The 18681-nt window shown below is 39.4% G+C and overlaps 1 protein-coding gene across 1 annotated transcript in view; it reads left to right on the plus strand.

Annotated features, from left to right (window-relative positions):
• Positions 1–2257: 2257 nt before the first annotated feature.
• The window catches only part of LOC104521512 (A disintegrin and metalloproteinase with thrombospondin motifs 12-like), a gene marked incomplete at its 3' end in the record, with an annotated part of 23441 nt that continues 7017 nt past the window's right edge, over positions 2258–18681 (plus strand). The window contains exons 1-5 of the mRNA XM_029083917.1: positions 2258–2263; positions 2489–2609; positions 6892–7136; positions 8552–8693; positions 17679–17805. Of these exons, the coding sequence (XP_028939750.1) occupies positions 2258–2263; positions 2489–2609; positions 6892–7136; positions 8552–8693; positions 17679–17805 (641 nt within the window). The remainder of the gene's footprint in view (positions 2264–2488; positions 2610–6891; positions 7137–8551; positions 8694–17678; positions 17806–18681) is intronic.

Genomic DNA, 18681 nt, shown 5'->3' on the forward strand with positions numbered 1-18681 from the left:
ACTATGTTTCAAGTGTCAAAGGAAAAACAAAATGGTTATAACTGGAAGGGACAAAGGGATTCCATTCCTGTCATAGTAATGTCATATTTTGATGCCATGGATGTTTTGCTGAAGGAAATATATGTCCAGGTGGGAAAGGTATGAACTGATTCTGACTGAGCTGATATAGAGTACAGCCCACGCAGAGACGCTAATTGGCACCCCAAAGGCAGGAAAGTGATGATACTGTGGTGCTGCTACCAGACTCATTTACTAGGGCCACTGAAGTAGTTCAGAACTAATTTTTTCAGCATTTGGGGATTTTTACACCACACAGTACTCACAAGGAATTATGCTCAGTGGTGTTCATTTCAAAATGTCTGACTGACAGCCTGAATTAGATAAATCATTTCTGGGTTCATGCACTCAAACAAGCACAAACAGTAAGTGAAGATGAATAGAAATTTTTTCAAGAACATGCATTTTCTACCAGAAAATACTAATTTGGCAAAAATGATACAATTTGAAGACAAGTAATTTTTTTTTTTAAGAAGTTCAAAAGAGAAGCTCCAAAACATTCATTAGTAATGTTTTATAATAGCAGAACATTAAGTGCAAGGGTTCCATTTCCAGATTTTTTCCAACTTTGTGTTTAATAATGAATATATGCATAGATGAGAAAATATATTTTAACTATGCATAGAATAGAAAATAAATTTTAACAGGACTCACCAGTGGGGCTGGTTACTCCTCTGGTCTATGAATAAACCTGATGACAATTACTTTAGTACCTGTGTGTAGATGATTAAAAAATGTACTGAAGATAGTACAGTAAATATACCACAGAAAGCATCTCTAAGAAAACAGCTATGTGCCTACCTCTTTAAATGCTTAAGAGGTGTTAAATATAAACTGCAGTGCATCTGGAGATAGCAGGTGAAGAGTCAGATCTGAACTCTTGGCAAGATAAAGAAACATCCTGCACTTATCACAGTAGCGTCTGTGTACTTTGAATACTTCATTAAATCCATTCTTGGTTGAATAGCTACGTGCTTGGTGGCAGAAATGTAGTCACCTTCTTAAGGTGTGCTTATCTCTGTAACATTCTGTACTGCTCATTAAATGTAGTCCTTGGTGTTGAGATGTGTCTGTGTGAAAGACATTACAAAACTTTCCCTTTTTTGAAAGTAGCCTTTTGAAAGGAGAGAGAAGCTGAGGCTGCTGCAGAACCTTTTGGCATGGCCATTGTTTTTCAGAGCAGGTATCAGAGGTGCCGGCTAAGTGTTGGCATTAAGTGACAGATGAGTCTTTTCTGAATCCTCTGTAAAAATGAAAATGACATGGTTTAACACTGTAACTTGAGGCCTTTCCTTGCTTCCATTTTTGCACCTTCCCTAGCTGTTCGTTAAATCACTAGTGCATAGAGGAATGATGGGAAAATATTTTTTCTCAAAATATTTCTTTATACCTTGATTAGTCTAATACTAACATAGATGTTCTTGTCAGGAGCTTAGAGAAGATTACAGTAGCTGATGTACTGAAGGTAAAATATGATCAGAATGAAAAGACAGGATAACCAGATTTTCATACATCAAGAGAGTGTTAGCAGAGTTGGCAGGTATCACACCTGAAAGCTTATTTGGAGAAAAATCATCTGAGAAAAACTTTACATACCACCAGACTTATGGCTATTCATCTAAATCACAGGCCTCATATATCTCAGATACTATTAAGAACCATTAAGTGTTGGACATTAGGTTGTGTTCTCCAACTTGCTAGTTTTTAAAGAAAGGCAAAAAACACCCCAAAACACAATGAAAATTTTGTTGAAGTTTAAAGGCATCAGTGCACAGGATTTTTGGTTTGGGCAAGGAAAAAGTTTTGTCCTGACCCAGTGTGAATAAATTTTTCTCTCGCTTTCTCCCTGTAGCAAGCATGAACTGGAAAATCAGTCTTTAACAGAACTCTATCTTGACCCATTCCTCCCGTTCTGGCAAGCTGGAGAAGCAGCTGTCACGGGTATAAAACTTCATGTCTGCTGAAGAGTTTCTTTTTGCCAGGGCGTTTGACTGCATTAGAGGTTCTGCACTGTCTGATGGCCACAAAAAGCTGACACAGAGATTTGAGTTCTGTTACTGCATTGTATTCCTGGGAATCCATGGATGCTTCTCTGATGTAAGAAGGCAGACACAAATTCCAGATGTATTGGTCAGTCCTAGATGTTGAGGCCATTTGGGTGGCATGTTTTCATCTCAAGTAACTATGTATGTTTCGTAACATGGCGGTAGTTTGTTTCTTGTTTGTTTGTTTTTCACCTTCATATAATACACCAGTTTGATCTAGATATAACAATCTCTACTATTAGTTTGTTCATATAGGATATATACTTTTCCACAAAATTGATTCTTCCCTTCTCAGGAGAGGAGAGTACAGTGAAGGCAGCGATACATGAGCATTGAGTATTTGATGTTGGAAGCCACATTTACTCTAAAACTGTTTTTCCTTCTAGGCTGTTGGCTGTGATTATGAGATAAATTCCAATGCAACTGAAGACCAGTGTGGAGTTTGCCTGGGAGATGGCTCTGCTTGTCATACCGTGAAGATGATGTTTAATCAAAGTGAAGGATTTGGTAAAATCGGTTCTTTTTTTAAACTCTTCTGTTGGTGAAGTCATTTCTCTATATAAAAAGGATTAAGCGCTTCTCATTGCAAACTGAGTGATCGATCTGTGTAGAAAATTGTAAATGGATGTTTCACAGTGAATTGTGCTTCTGCCAGAAGAGATCTGTGGTCTCTGCTTTTTAAGTTCACCTTGTCTAATAAAAACTATATCAAAGACCAACAGGCTCTATGCAAGTTAAGCAGATAACAATAAAACCAAAATAGCAAGTGCATTTACAATGTAATTTACAGCCTTGGAAAATCTGGTCCCAAATCTCTGGACAGTGTAAAGCACCAAGAAAATGCTGGAGTGAATGGTTTCGGGATTCATTTTTAAGTGTCATAAATCAGATACCATTGGCGCTGGTGACGGTGTACCACCTCTTCCTCATGCAGAACTTTGCACTTCTGGTTGCTCTAAAATATTCTGTGGGATGCCTATGGGTTGAAAGAGAAGAGTAACTGCCTGCAGCATTAAGGGGGTCTGAATCAGCACTCGGAGCACTAAGCCTTTCTTCACTGATGGTAGTGAGACATTCGGGTTTTAAGTTGCCTTGTGTGGGATGAATGGAAGCAGGCCTTTCTTGAGTCTGGTGCTGCAGCAGTGTATTCTTTCTGCAGGTTGACTTAAGTTGACAGTTCAGACTAATGAAATGGTAGGAAAGAGTTTTAATAATTCAGCCTTTCACTGCAGGGAGTGGTGATCAGTTTTACCTGAAGTCTTACTGCCTCATGTTCAGAAAGAAGAGTTTTCAAACCTGTGTTATTACTTGGATTTTCTTTAAAATTCTTTGTCTTTCCTGTGGATGCAAAATGGGAATAGCAGTCCAGGGGCTCCCAACACAGCTGCAGGAATGGCAGCATCATCTGCTTAATGGATTCCATTAGAGTTTTATGATGTAAAACAAATCAGAGGTCTGTTGTACACAAATGGTTTAGGACTCCTGGCAAGTGCAAGGAGTGTGGAGTGAATGGATAACAAATGGGGAAAGTGTGGTTGTGAAGAACAGACAAAGGGATCTGCCTGGGAAAGAGCAGTGGCTGGGAAATAACTGGTAGTCAGAAGGATGGGTAATCGTCCTGTCTTCACCCTTCTGTGTGCGTAGGGGCAAAAGAATTTTCCAACTTTCAGTAGCAAGGGGACAACGCATTTAAATTTATGAAAATTGGGAAATGAGGGATTGTACAATATGGGTGGAGGTGTCTTATTCTGCGAGTTAGAAGGCAAGATTAGCTGCATGTCACTCCTGTAAAGGGATGAATTTTAGCAAAGTGATGGGAAAACCTGGAGGTTTATCCTGGTCCAGTTGTCTCCTGACTAGCTTGGCTGGGACTGAATCGACATGTGCTACAGTCTCCCTCCTACCTATTTCTTTTTCGTGCAACCCAAGTGCAGACAGAGATCCGGTACGTGCTTGAACCTAGCCCCAGGATGGAGTCTGGACATAGCCATGACACAAATATTGATATGAGAGACTAGAAGGTCTCCTGGATCCTCAGTTAGGAGACTGTCTCTGGACTATAACTTTTTGCCCATTACCATCACTGCAGTGCTCCCTCTGTCCCATGGGAAGGCTATATGCAAGCACACCTTGACTTGCAAGCCCGGTATGCCACCTGGAGCCTGTGCTGTTTTCCACGTAATACTGTTGTGGTACTGCCTGGAGCCTGGCTTAGAGGAAAATTTTGCCTCAGGAATGTGTTTTTATAAGAAACAGAAGCTTGCAGATACAACAAACTGGAGAGCAGGATGGGAGCTGTTGTGAGAACAAGAATTAGCTGCATCTGATTATCATCTGATCAGCAATACTTGTGAACCACCTGAGTGAAATTACTCCTCTCTCACAGCAGTGGGAAAAGAGAAACATGCTCTTCAGTCCTGGTAGAGCTGTGCCTACAAAAAAGGTTGCATGAATTTATTCATGTTGTACTCTCATCCGTGTTAGGAACATATAGATCTAATTTAATTAAAAAGGGAAAGATTAATAGCATCTGAGAGTTGCCATTTCATGGCTTTGCAGTAGCACCCACGATACGGATACTCCAGGGTTTAATGAGCACAGCATGTAGGTTAGCTGACATTTTGGCTGTTGTTGAATCTCGAATCTCTAGATCCTTATCAGATGAAACCATATAATCAGGAGCAAGTATATAAACACCATCCACGTCATTTTTAAACAAAAATTTATTATGTTGAGTGACAAACTCAAAAGCTTGCTGCTGATTAGCTTTGCTTTCAAAAGCAGATAACATTCTTTGGGAATTAGCATGAGGTTCTGGGAAATCAGGAGGTAATTTGACTAGTCAAAGAAGGGAAGGCTGGGGAGAAGGGAGTGTGATACATTGACCAAATGGTAACATCTTTCACCAGGCAGCTGCAATGCAACACATTTAAAATCAGGTTTATGAGCAACAGCAGGTGATTCAGGCAAAAATAATTATGCAAAAAACTTGAGAGGATACAGATTTCTATCTTACAACAGAAAGAAAATTATGTCTTATTGATTTTATACTTTGTGTTTCAAACAAATGGTGTACTGATTACATCTGAAAAAAACCTATGGGAAAAGGACACCAATGTTGCAAAGCCAAGCTGTGAGAACGTGGCACAATTAAGATTTTCCATGCTGTGTTAATTTGGCCCGCTTGTGCATATGCCTTCTAATCAGGTCTTTAGTTACATGATCATACACTATGTTCATAACACTTCACACTGAATGAACAGAACATTTGGGAGAATCATTAGACTTTGGTTACTTATAGTAGACCTAGACCACTGGTTTCCAATAATAGAAATTACAATAGAAATTACTCAGTAATCCTCCCAATTTTGTTATTCCCTTCACTTATGAAAGACTGAAAAGTTTGAATTTCCGCAGTCAGTCTAGGAAAGTTGCAAAAGGTGACATTCAGAAAACTCTCCCCTTTGAACAATAATCACTGGAAAAAAAAATATAAAATTATATATTATTAATATAATTAGGAGAGGCCTGAAGTAGACAGATCCTTTTTTGTACCATAAGCAATATATTAGAACCAGTACTTATCACCCCACCACACTGCTGCAAAGAAAATTCTGATGTTAAAGATTTTGGGGCACTTATTTATGACAGCAGGTTGTTGTACCGCATATAAGTACTTCTTGTAGGTGTAGAGTGTTGGTACTGAAGATCACTTAGTATGCCCAGTGTGGTTTATCTCACTCATGTGAGTGAGTAATCAAAGGTGATAAGCTTATTTCACAAGAAAGTTGAACGGAATATGAGTCTCAGAATTTAATTCAACACCTCAGCAGTGTGTGGGGAATCACATATCTTCCGATTTTGCAGTAAACCAGCACAAACTGTAGCTCACACTCTCAGGGCACCTGCTTGTAGAGCTATCATCCATCCTTTTTTGTAAGGCCCAGAGAGGAGCAATAGCAAGAAAGTATCTGAGTTTGTGTTCAAATTTCTATGTGAACTTCCTATTTTTAAAAAACAGGACAAGCAATAGCAGTTCCCTGTAAAGTGAGGAGCACAGAACCTTGATGTCATATATTGCTTGTGATGCAAACAGAATTGTGTAATAGATGCTCTGCGTTCATTCTTAACACACATACCAAAAATTTATTTTTACAGATAACTGTGTACTTGAAGAGCTGTTGAACTTCCTTATGACAATCAGTAGTTGATAAAATGTTCAACTGATCATAGTGATTTGAGGCATTTTAATAATGTTCAGGTTTTTTGTAGCAAGTCTGTCTATGGGAAACAGTCAAAGAGAAGTTAAATGACTTCAGGAAAGGCACATGAAATTATGTACATACCTGTATGTTGGCAACAGATGAAAACATTCCTTGCAAATTGAAAAGACCTTTCCCACAACAGACTGTTAACTTGCCGAGGCTCCCTGGTATTTCTCCAGTTTACTCGCACTGCAGTATGCCAGAGCCCGTGGATGTAGTTATGGAGATGTTGATGGTCATCTGTGGAGTAGATTTCCCTGGTGCAGCTCAGAAAAGCATTCACCTCCATATTGTTTCTAAATGCCACTGTTACTGTCTAAACACAATGCATATTCGTATTCCCCAAGTGATACTGGAAAACCTGACTTGGAAGGTCACACTAATAACTAACTGAAATACAAGCTCTGTGATAGCACATTTGTAATACATTTTCAAGCAAAGCTGATATTTTAATTATCTTGTACGTGAGTAATATGCAATTACATTTTTGTTGTTCACCTCCATGAACCTTTTTTGTCTCTTAGGATACGTTGATATTGGGCTAATACCAAAAGGTGCGAGGGGAATCAAAGTCGTGGAAGTTGCAGAAGCAGGGAATTTCCTTGCTGTGCGAAGCAAAGACCCAGAAAAATATTACCTGAATGGAGGCTTTATCATCCAGTGGAATGGTGAATACAAAGTGGCAGGCACGATATTTCAGTATGACAGAACAGGGGATCTAGAAAATCTGACTGCTCCAGGACCCACCAATGAATCAATATGGATTCAGGTAAATAGGAGATCTCTAGCAGAACCTGCTGGGTTTGGATGGCAGCAGAATGTGCTGAGGCTCTGAAACTAAGGCTAGAAAATACATGTATTTGCATATAAACTACTGTTAGCATGCTGTCTTGCAAAAACCACTTGAACTATTTTGGAGAGAAATAAACACTTTGCTTGAGAGGGTTTTTCATGCTGCCTGAAAATAGACGTTCAGTGTCATAGCCTGATAATTATTAAAGGCTGATACAATCCAGTGCTGCCACTGGGATAGGGATCCTGCCACTGTAGCTGGTCAGTCCATTGCCCAAACTTCCTTTTCTCTTGTGCTAGCTTAGACCAACAAGTGGCTGTGATGTGAACCAGACCCAGATAAAAAGTAACTATTTATTACAAAAAGGCAGCTGATGTCAGGCTGCAAACAAACAGTGAGGCTGAGGCCGACAGCAGTGACAGCTTACACTAAGCAAGAAAATTAGGTAGTTGGAGTAATAGCTTATGGTAAGTGAAATGGATCCATTTAGCATCCTCTGAGGTTGCTCCCTTTTGTTTACTTTATGTTGCTTTATAGATTCTAACTTAAAAGTAGCTGTCTTCTGTTAATTCCGCAAAAATAGTTTTAAATTGCCCCTTTGTTCTTTGAATGTGTCTTTCCTGGCTTGTTTGCCTCTGTATCCACCATGCAATTAAAAGAAGTATTAGGGGTATGATGGGAGCCACTTTCACACTTTGAATGTCTGGTGAGAAGGCACATCTAATGGGTGCTCAGTCTTCACTGTAAGTAACAAGGTTAAGGAAAAAATTAGGAGGAACAGTACAAGTTTGTTGCTGAAGTCTTTTATCCCTTGATGATATTTTTCTTTTCTCCCTCTCGTCAGCCAAACAGTAAATTTCTTGAGTGGTTCTTCTCAATTGGAATCATGGAATCATGGCATAGTTTGGGTTGGAAGGGACCTTTAAAGGTCCTTCTTAATGCAGAAACACTGAAAAATAATACTAAAGCAGTGACTGAATGAAGTCTGTAATTTTCTGACCTACTGGTTGTTTTGTAACAGCTATTTCAGAAGAGTTGGGAAATTATAGTTTATAATGGTGATAGGCAGTAGCACTTAATCAGCAGCACATTTGGCAGAGCCCTGAATGGACTTTTCTTACAGTCAATGGGATACCAATTATGCTGACCCACTTACTCCCACCTGTCCTTGGAAAAGTGCATGGCAAACAACTGTGTCTTAGAAAGATACACGTATGCCACTGTCGGCACACAAATGGAATTTTTGCCAGTCTACTTTTCTGAACTGGTAGTAGGCTTCAAAATGGGCAACATTAAACCTCACTGATGCTCCTGTTTTCATGTTTTGAGAGCTTTAGGCCGGTAGATTATTAAAATCGTAAGTAATTAAATAAACCGCACTCTTTCTCCAGCTGCTTTTTCAAGAAACTAACCCTGGAATCAAGTATGAATATACTGTACGTAAAGAAGAAAGTTATGAGAATGAGATTGGAGAGCCACAGTATTTTTGGCAGTATGGAGACTGGACAGCCTGCAGTGTAACCTGTGGAAGAGGTAATTCCTCACTTCCGCTTTCTATTACTGTTTGTCTTGTTTACTGGCAAATCTCATCTTTACTTGAAGTTATCCAGACAGCGTCCTCAAAAAGAGGTAAGGTTTTTTAATCTGAATTTGGTGGGAAATCAGATCACATGGTTACAATAATGTATTCTGACTTTAAAATGTTATTAAATCATTGTAGGCAAATAGGTTTCTATAGCACTTACTTTGAAATTCTAAACCTCTGTGAGCCAAAATGAAAAACTACAGTTTTATTTTCTTCATAATTTGTTTTCAATATTGTTCACAATAATCCTGCTTCTTAGCAATACTAATTTATGACCTACTCTTTGTTCCCTAGTGAGTCTTTCCAAAATATTAACTACAAAAAGTATTCTTAATTTCTGTCCTGCCTTGATAAGCAGCAATGCTTTCTGTGAATTTCTCAATAATTACTTTATTTAAATCAGTCTTGAGAACTTAAAAGTCTTTGCCACTCTTGGTACAATGGCTCGGGAACAGCTGCAGTTGTATTCTAGTTCTGTGCAGCATTTTAAACCAGACAAGCAGAATGACAACCACAAAGTAGGATCTAACAACAGGTCTAGAAGTTTGCCTTTGGTAACTTACCCAAAATGCTACCAGGAAAACTCTATAAAGTAGTTAACACATCAATAAGATTAAGTTAATGCTTGCAGTAAACCAATGATAATGATAAAGAGACTGAAGGTTTCTTTACAAATGTAAAGGGGTTTATCCATCCTTTGTGGGAATAATTTTTAAAAGATGAGAAAAATGTTGTGCATGAAAGAAAGTCTGCACTTGGGGAGGAAGAGATTGCAGCCTTCCGTCTGAAGTAGTTCCTGAGTTCCACTGGGCAGAAGAGTCCTGGAGACAGGACGTTAACCTTGTGCTTTGACGGTCCATGTGAAGACTGTACAGAGCAATAGAAGATCAATGTTATGGCCATTGGACAAATAACGTGAAATAAGCCTTTTCTCTTTCTAACATTAGGGTATTATCCATGGTTTTTTGATAATTATTGCTTTCTTTAACTACTTTCCAGAAGGAAAGAAAAAGACAAACAAATGTTGTAACAAATCCAGCTGGGTGTCTATAAGCAGTGATGATTACAGGAGTAGCAGTTTTTTAATCTTTCCTGTTAGGGAGCACAGTAAAATAATGCATTTTCCATGGTTTGAACAAAAGACATTGTATGTCCTTAATTTTGGAAGACTAAAGAAGACTTTTAGAAGAATAGAGTAAATTACCCTATCCCAATAACTTTACTATATTATTAAAAAAATATATTTTTATATATCTGTTGGACATATTATAGAGGTGTTTATACATCCATATATATATGTTTGTGCAAATATTTGTGTGGTTTGTTTCTTGGGGGTCTTTTTGAGAAGAGTCTCAGCACAAAACACTACAGGGTTTCTGGTTAGCAGAAAAAAAAATAAACAATCACATTTTCTTTAAATAGGTAAACCAAGTGTTTTGCTTAATTGGATGTTGTTATGTTTTAGTTCCAATACTTAGTTGTGAGTAGTGTGTAATGTAAGAGTTGGCATGATTACAAAAAGAGTGGAGGAAAAAGTGTTATTAGACTTTTTTATGTTGTTTTGGATTTTTTTACATCAGCAGCACTTTCCCAAGAACTGTTTCTCAATAAGTAGATTATAACTGTATGTGCTACCTTCTGGCTAAAGAACTGCGTGACTTGGCTTTGATTTCTAACTGCCACATGGATTACTTAAATAGAGAACTGCAGGATATAGGGGTTTTTTCAGTTTTTATTTAGTAAGTGGCTTCCCTTGTTTACTGTCTTTGGACTCTTAATAAATATTTCTTTACTTCATTGGCTTTTTCTTTGCTTAAGTAGAAATGATACGTTTCAGGGAAGATTGTGAACTTACTGACATAAGTTTGGAGGAGAATCAAGAGGTGCATCACGGTTCAAAAAAGGCACAGAAACCTTCCCAGTTCTCTGCATTCCTTCATGGACAGGAGAAGATATATTAATAGACCCTTTGCTCTCTTTCCTCTTAGATACATACATTTATAAAAGTAACTGAGCAAGTATAAAGGAGGGTGTAATCTGCTAATATACGATGCAGTCATGGTATTGTCCTTTACTCCCTGCCCAGAAAAAAAGGGAAACACTGGCACAGAGCTTCAGTGTACTACTTGAACCAGCAGAACTCTGATGTTACAGTCTGTCTGCAGTTTTCTGCAGGTACCTGATGCTTCATCTAGTTGTGCTCTGGGCTGTCTGAATGTGGACCAGATTGTCATACTGTCTTGGCACTGAATCTGAGGTAGCTGGCCCTCCTAAGTACCACACGGGTACCGTAATGTAGCAGGTTTGTGCCTGGATGACCAGAGCCCAAACACATCAGCAAAAATACCTGGTGCTTTGCTGCATAGAAAAAAGGGGGTATCAGCAGGGAAGGCGTATTTGGAAAATGTTAGCTCTGCATCATTGTGGAAATTTAGAAACTCTTTAAGTCTTGCTACATTTAGCAGGGAATATGGGCACAGAAGTGATTGTTGACCTAGAAGTAGAAAGTCTCACACGGTTACCCTTTATTGTGGTTTGATCCCCCCATGTTCAGTTTAGGACCAGGAAGCAGAATAAAGGTAGAACTGAATGTTCCCAATGTTGCTGGATTAAGCAACACCCTTCTCTGACTTCCACAGAACTTCCTTCTGGCTTGGAATGCTGAGATTGATTTTATCTGAACATACACTCTGTTTAGATTCAGAATTTACTGCTATTGGCAGTAACAGATCTGTTGTGCCAAATCTCAGGCATTTGAAGAGCTTTGAAAAATAAAGTGCATTGAAGTAGGCAAGATCATCTGCTATTGGTGTGCTGCATGACAAGTGTTACTGAAGACAAGCCTACAGTGGGGGTCAAGGAGATAAGAGAAGTTGCATCTCTTTACACTTAAGATAATAAAAGGAATTTTGCAGTTATCATTTGGTAAATAATAAACCAATAGTTTTTCAGAATAAAAAAGAAGGACAAGAAAGGTGAACTACTGAACTAACTTTGATGGTTACAACTGGTGGGAGAAATTGATTCTTACCTAGAATTTTGTTCTCTTGGTAAACCTAGACCTGCCTAAAATTTCTTCATAGGTCCTCTTATCAAGACTGGTCAATATGGTAGCAGTAAATCCAAGGGCACTTCGGCCTTTTGTAGCCACAGAGATCAGGACAATGCGAACAAATGCTTTCTGGAGCCAAGAGAGTGAGGCAGAGTTTAGGGAGTGGCAAATGGGGCTACAGGCACAGGAGTGAATGGGCTGATGCAGGAAAGCCTTGTCTGTCCTAAGAGAAAAAATACGGTTTAAGCCCTGTGATACAGCTCCTTATCCAAGAGAAATGTACCTGGAAAAAATCCCAATGATGAATCATGTCTTTATAGAGTTAAGCTGTCCCTTCTCAGAATTAAGTCAGGGCAGCTCCCTAAAGATGTTTTCCAAAAGATTCTTAGCCTCAAGGTAGCACCATACCGTGTCCTGACCCTTGTCTTTCCCCAACTCAGTTGCAACTGAGAAAAAGAGTATGCAAATGTGCTCATGTTTTCCTTCATTTCCTTCATGTGTCTTTTGTAGTCTCAAAGAATGGGTCTGGCCAGTCTACAATAGCACCATGTCACAGGAAAAAAATATTGTCTGAAAAATCAGTGTTTTCTGTAGCAAACATACCTAATGCTGCATGCAGGGAAAAGGAGAACATGTTACAATACCTGATAGCCATTTGCAATGTAGAAAATAGTTCAGTAATTACGTTGTAATCCATTTCATGGCAAACACACACTGAAGGGGATAGTTTATCGTAAAAATCAGAAACCTTGCTCTGTCCTCACTGCAGAGTAGTTTGACTCTCTGCCTGCCATTTGCTTTGTGCAGAAGGAATTGCTTTCTGTGAGAATGTGTGCACACCAGACAGTGTATTTCACACTGCTGTACCCTCTGGCCAAGAGCCTGTCCCTCCAAAGCCTACTGTCAAGACAGCATGTAAAGGCCTTAAGCTTTTTTTATAAGACGATTAACTTAAATGCCTCACTGAATTTTTTTCTAGATTAACTACCTATTACTCTTTCTTTAAATAATGGTCAATTTGAAATGACAAGTATAAATCCTTCATCCTTGTCTAAAGTCTTTAATCACGTATTTTAGGACTAGCTTTCAATGGCATTGAATGTAACAAGAAGCAAAGCGCAGCAGAGCTGCAACAAAGGAAGAATATTAGGCAACGTCAACAATTTACTTCTCCATAGATAACATCAGTAATTGGCAAATTTTCAAAGCTTTGCAAAAAGACCTAACTATAAGATTTGTTTGGGGGTTAATTGTTATGTGCCCTCTAAATCCTTCACAACTGTTATCAGGGCTGCTTTGCAAGATTACCTCCAGGTGTTCCTGAACTGAAGTGTGGTACTAAGCTTGTAGCATAGATTTTAGAAAACAAAGGTCACTGGTTTTGCCTTCGCTATTATGAGTTTTATAACACCAAGAATGTAAAGGTTGTCTCTTGTATTGTGTACATAACATATGCACTGAATATAATTAGTTCATATGAATACCGAAGAACTCCTTGCAGAATATCTGATTTGATCCATGACTGTGACAATTAAATGTTCAATTTAGTTTTATAATCAAATATGCTCTTTTGCATACACATTTTGTATGTTTGCTTCTGGTCCTTCATTTCTGTGGTTTTCAGCCTTAATTTTAGCCAAACTGAGGGCTATGCAGCCAACAGATTTCTAAACTCTGTTTCAAAAACCTTCCACACCCAAATGATTTTAAACTGTCACCTTTTTTTGCAAACTAAGGAGCTGAATGGGTCAACCTCCCCTCTAAAAAGTCCTGCATAAGGGCTGAAGTGTCACAGAGAGGTAGAAGCAATCTCTGAGCAGATTTAGTGAAATCAAGACCTTTCTTTGATCTGACTGTCATCATCCTTGGTTTCTCTTTTTTTCCCCAGAAATATCTGTAGAAGTTGGGGGTTTTTGTTTTGTTTTGTTTTTTTACAGAGCTGAGATGGTACACTTAGAATCATAGAATCATAGAAACACAGAATGGTTTGGGTTGGAAGGGACCTTAAAACTCATCCAGTTCCAACCCCCCTGCCACCAACAAGGACACCTTCCACTAGACCAGGTTGCTCAAAGCCTCATCCAACCTGGCCTTAAACACTTCCAGGAAGGAGCGTCCACAGCTTCTCTGGACAACCTGTTCCAATGTCTCACCATCCTCACAATAAAGAATTTCTTCCTAATATGTCATCTCAATCTCCCCTCTTCCAGTTTAAAGCCATTACCCCTTGTTCTGTCACTACCTGCCTTCGTAAAAAGTCCCTACCCAGCCTTCCTGGAGCCCCTGCAGGTACTGGAAGGCCGCTATAAGATCTCCCTGAAGCCTTCCCTTCTCCAGGCTGAACAGCCCCAACTCTCTCAGCCCGTCCTCATAGGAGAGTTGCTCCAGTCCTTGGATCATCCTCGTGGCTTCCTCTGGACTTGTTCTAGCTGTTCCATGTCCTTCTTGTGATGAGGGCTCCAGAACTAGACACAGTACTCCAAGTGGGACCTCACAAGAGTGGAGTAGAGGGGGAGAATCCCCTCCCTCGACCTGCTGCCCACGCTGCTCTTGATGCAGCCCAGGACACGGTTATTGGCCTTCTGGGCTGCAAGCGCACATTGCCGGCTCATGTTCAGCTTTTCATCCACCACCACTCCCAACTCCTTCTCTTCAGAGCTGGTCTCAAGCCACTCAAGTCTGTATTTATGTTTGGGGTTGTCCCAGCCCAGGTGCAGGACCTTGCATTTGGCCTTGTTGAACTTCATGAGGTTAGCACCAGCCCACCTCTCAAGCCTGTCAATGTCCCTCTGGATGGCATCCCGTCCCTCCAGCATGTCAACCGCACCACACAGCTTGGTGTCGTTGGCAAACTTGCTGAGGGTGCACTCAATGCCACTGTCCATGTCACCAACAAAGATGTTGAAGAGCATCGGTACCAATACTGTCCCTAAGGGACTTCTGTAAAGAAACATGGGTTTGAGAAGGGCTATGGTGCAAGGAGTGCTGAGGTGAGCAGAAAGGAATGGGATGTTCACACTCCAGATGAAAAAGCAAGATGTTTGCAGTAGGATTATGACCAGAGAGACATTTTAAGCATGAATACATCCAGCATCTTTGTGCATGCAGAGCAGTTGTCAGTGTGGACTAGTTAGCACTGAGGTCAGCAAGAAGTAAAAGATGTTAAGAGAGAAAAACCGCTATGTTCTCAGAGCCCTATAGAAATAGTGTTTGGTTTTCCAGTTTTACTGAGTTTTTAAGTATACTTAGAACTTTAAATTTGTGAGTTAAATAGGATATTACACATTTAAGTTATGTAACTGTGTAAATGTTCAGTAGGGTAGGGTCAGTGTGAGGTGACTAGTTTTCTACCTTTGCAGTGTTTTCCAGTTTCACTTACTCAAGCTGAAAAAAACCCCTGTGTTTCATTATGTCATTATATGTATACTTACATATATATGTGTATTTCAATATATGCATATTGGATTCCTTCCAACTTTGGAAGTGAACTATACAAAGTAATAGCAAAAAACCTGTGGATTTATGGCTTCTTTCAATATATACATCCATCCCAGAACTTTCCAGATTTTGAAACTACAGTGAGCTTTCACTTAACTTCCCTAATAAAAATCGTGTGAATAAATCAGTGTATTGATGCCACTGGTCAGCAAATGTTTTATGAGAATGTACAGCCTCAAAGCATAACTTTTGCAAAGGTTTATAGTGGTTTTAAAGTGAATTACAGCAGCTGAAATGACACTAAAAAAATAATAAAATCAAAAGAAGAGTTCTGTTATTTGCATTTGGGACAGCAACATATCATGATTTTGAAAGGCGCAGAAATATATTTCTGTGAACTGCTTTGTTTACAGCTAGCAGGAGGGTTGCTAACTATTCCAGTTAAAATTTTCATAGCATGAACCAGAGCACTGCTCCCTGGGAGTCCTGCACTGGACCAGAAGGCTTTCTGCTGCTCAGGGTGTCCTAGGGACAGGAGAGAGCCACATCCAGCCACGCTGCAGAGTCATGCAGCTACTTCCACATCATGTACCCAGGAGCTTCAGCGCCCCAGCGAAGACTACTAATGGGAGCACAGGGCTGCAGTCCCTTAATCTTCCCTTCTAGGTGAAACTAATCCTTGTTCTAGCAAATGAACCTTCGTGTATGACTGGAGGAGACTCAGTCATGAAATCCTGTACTGTTGTCAGTAATTGTTTTATATGGCTCAGTTGCAAGTCTGAAAGTACTCTAAAAGCTGTAGTGTTTCCTCACAGTGTCACAGACCTGATGTCTTAAGGTGCTATAAAAAATGAGACACAGGTTTCCATCTGCTTCTATGGAATGACCCTAATATGCATGGAAAGTTTATAATTTCCTTGTTTTGTGGAGGCCTTTTTCAGTAATACCTGACTACAACCTCACCTTCACACATAAAGTCCATGCTCAGTTCTCCCACCAAAAGTTAACTCTGTTGTGGGCTTTGGATTTTGTAGTATTAGAGTTGTTATTCTGATTTTTCTGTATTTATTTTTATAAATCGATTGTTAAATTTTGGAGGGAAAATAAAAAGTGAGTGCTGTGAAATTACTTAAAGACCATAATGCTAGCATGAAATTTTAGGAAATATGTTTTAAGTGCCATATATGGGGACATTGCTGTATAGAGGAACATTGTATATGTTGTACAGAGGAATATTTTCATATTTCCCAAGTATATTATCTATGGATTACTGTTCTTATCTTCCACATAGTTTCCCACACTAGTTAACTGGGGGCGTGAGACAAGGAAAAGCCTGATTCCTAAACATTCTGCAAAATAGCCTAACGCCCATCCCTGACATCACACTAAGAATGCTGTCAGGCCCTTTGCTTCCCAGGAGAAGGATAAAAGTCACAGAGATAGAGTAACCTATCATCTGCTTATTAATTCCCGTGAATTAATAGCACAGTTAATTTAATGAGAGTTAATAAACAATTTCTTCAGTCTTTTTAGTCCTTGGAATTTGTTTGGGCCTAATGCCACTATTTTAGTACCTCTGTATCAGTCTAGCTATTGCAATATTGCAATACTTTTTTTCACACTGGGTTTCCAGTACAGGACCTGTCTTAAATTATTGCAAAACTGCATGGAAGGTGGGTCCCTGGAAACTATTTCTTCAGATATGCACTAGGGTAATGCAGTATTTTGGTTCATGTTTCTTCCTGTTAAATGTGTGGGAGTTTTTGTAAGTGGAACTGTTAGGAAAAAACCCAAATTGTATATATATGAGATGTCTCTGTATCTCTTGTCATTACTGTGCTTTGTCTCTTGCAATAAGTGCTGTATTAGTTGTTTAGAAAACAAAATATTTTCTCCTTCATATTACAGTGTAATTATTTTTGGTCAAGATTCATACCAAAATTTCTTGAAAGCATAGTTCAGCATTAAGAGGCACAGGATTATAGTTTTACTGATACACTCCAGTTTGTATTCTGCTTAAACAACCTTCCCAGAAGTACAAAGAAAAGATCAGCGAAAATACCCTTGCTGTGAATAACCTGATGCTGCTGTGTTGCCTCTTACCCATGAGTGATCCAAGAACCATTCCTAGCCCTTAAACCTGCTTCACAGCCTGCAGAAGCCTTTTCTGAGGCTGAAAACTAAATTGAGATTAAGGAAAGTGCTTTCTAATGCATTGCTTAAACTATCTGATCCAAGAGAACTCTCTGCTTAGCACCTTTTCAGCTTGATTAAAGATGCTCATACCTGACTTACCCCAGACATTCAGCAGAACTGATTTCACAGCTGTTACTGTGTTCTGGACTACAACCAGCGTGTGAATTCCCCATGGTAGAGTATTTCTACAGCTCATGCCCAGCCTACATGTATTACTGTTAATTTTTTGTGTGTCTTTCTGGCACAGGGGTGCGGCACCAGATTGCCCACTGCATGCGGAAGGGAAGCGGAGCAATCAAAAACTCCTTCTGCGACCCAGCAACGCAGCCGAATGGGCGACAAAAGAAATGCTACGAAAAGGACTGTCCGCCCAGGTAACAGATACGGGGAGGGCTCTGGTAATGCTAAATAGCAGCCTTATTCAAAGCAAAATGTTGTTTCTAATACCAGATTAGTCTGGCATCTACAGCCTGTCGTGGTGAGAGCTCCCAAGCATTTCAGAGCAAGGTGGTGTAAACCTAGTAAAGGACAGATTAGGAGTGAGCTGCCCTGAGAGGTTTTCAGTGCGAGTTACTGAGCAGTCTGTGCTGGGAATGGCAGAGTTTGCTCTCTCATCTGTATAGGTACTCTTTTTTGTTCAATTTAGGTGCAGGTGTGTTCGAAGACCGTATAAATCCTCATTTATTTTAAAAATCCTATTCCTCTTTTAGCTTGAGTGATAATGTATTAGTGCGTGTTACAAAAACTAACTTTCAGAAAGGTTTTTTTAAGCCTTTTGATGCTGTTTTTCCATATTTTTGATACTTCTTTGCCCTTCATGTGAGGGAGGATGAGTGGAAATGTCCACTTCTGTAACTCTAATTATTACACCTTCTTTATAACACTTATTCATTGGTATAGTTTTATTGTGTCTCTTCTTATTTTTTTCCTTTTAGCAAAGTGCAGCTTTCTTCATTCTGTGATCACATGGGAATATTTTTTTTCCATTCCCATAACTTCATTTTAATTTGCCTTCACCTCTGTTTTTTCTGTTCTACCATTTTAGTGAGTAGAGTAAGGAAGACTAACCACAGCAAACGTTCCAGATAACAGCAGAACTGAGGGCTTGTAAAATAGGCACAGATTTGCTGGAAGGGATCAAAACTGATTTTAATTTCATGCTTTAGGTACTGGAAGATCTTGCTTTTGTCTTTCATTGTCTTCGGAAATTGTTTATCATGCTGTGCACAATGGTATACCAGTCTTTCCCT

Source organism: Antrostomus carolinensis, unplaced genomic scaffold, assembly GCF_000700745.2.
Source record: "Antrostomus carolinensis isolate BGI_N321 unplaced genomic scaffold, ASM70074v2 scaffold12332, whole genome shotgun sequence".
Lineage (NCBI taxonomy): Eukaryota > Metazoa > Chordata > Aves > Caprimulgiformes > Caprimulgidae > Antrostomus > Antrostomus carolinensis.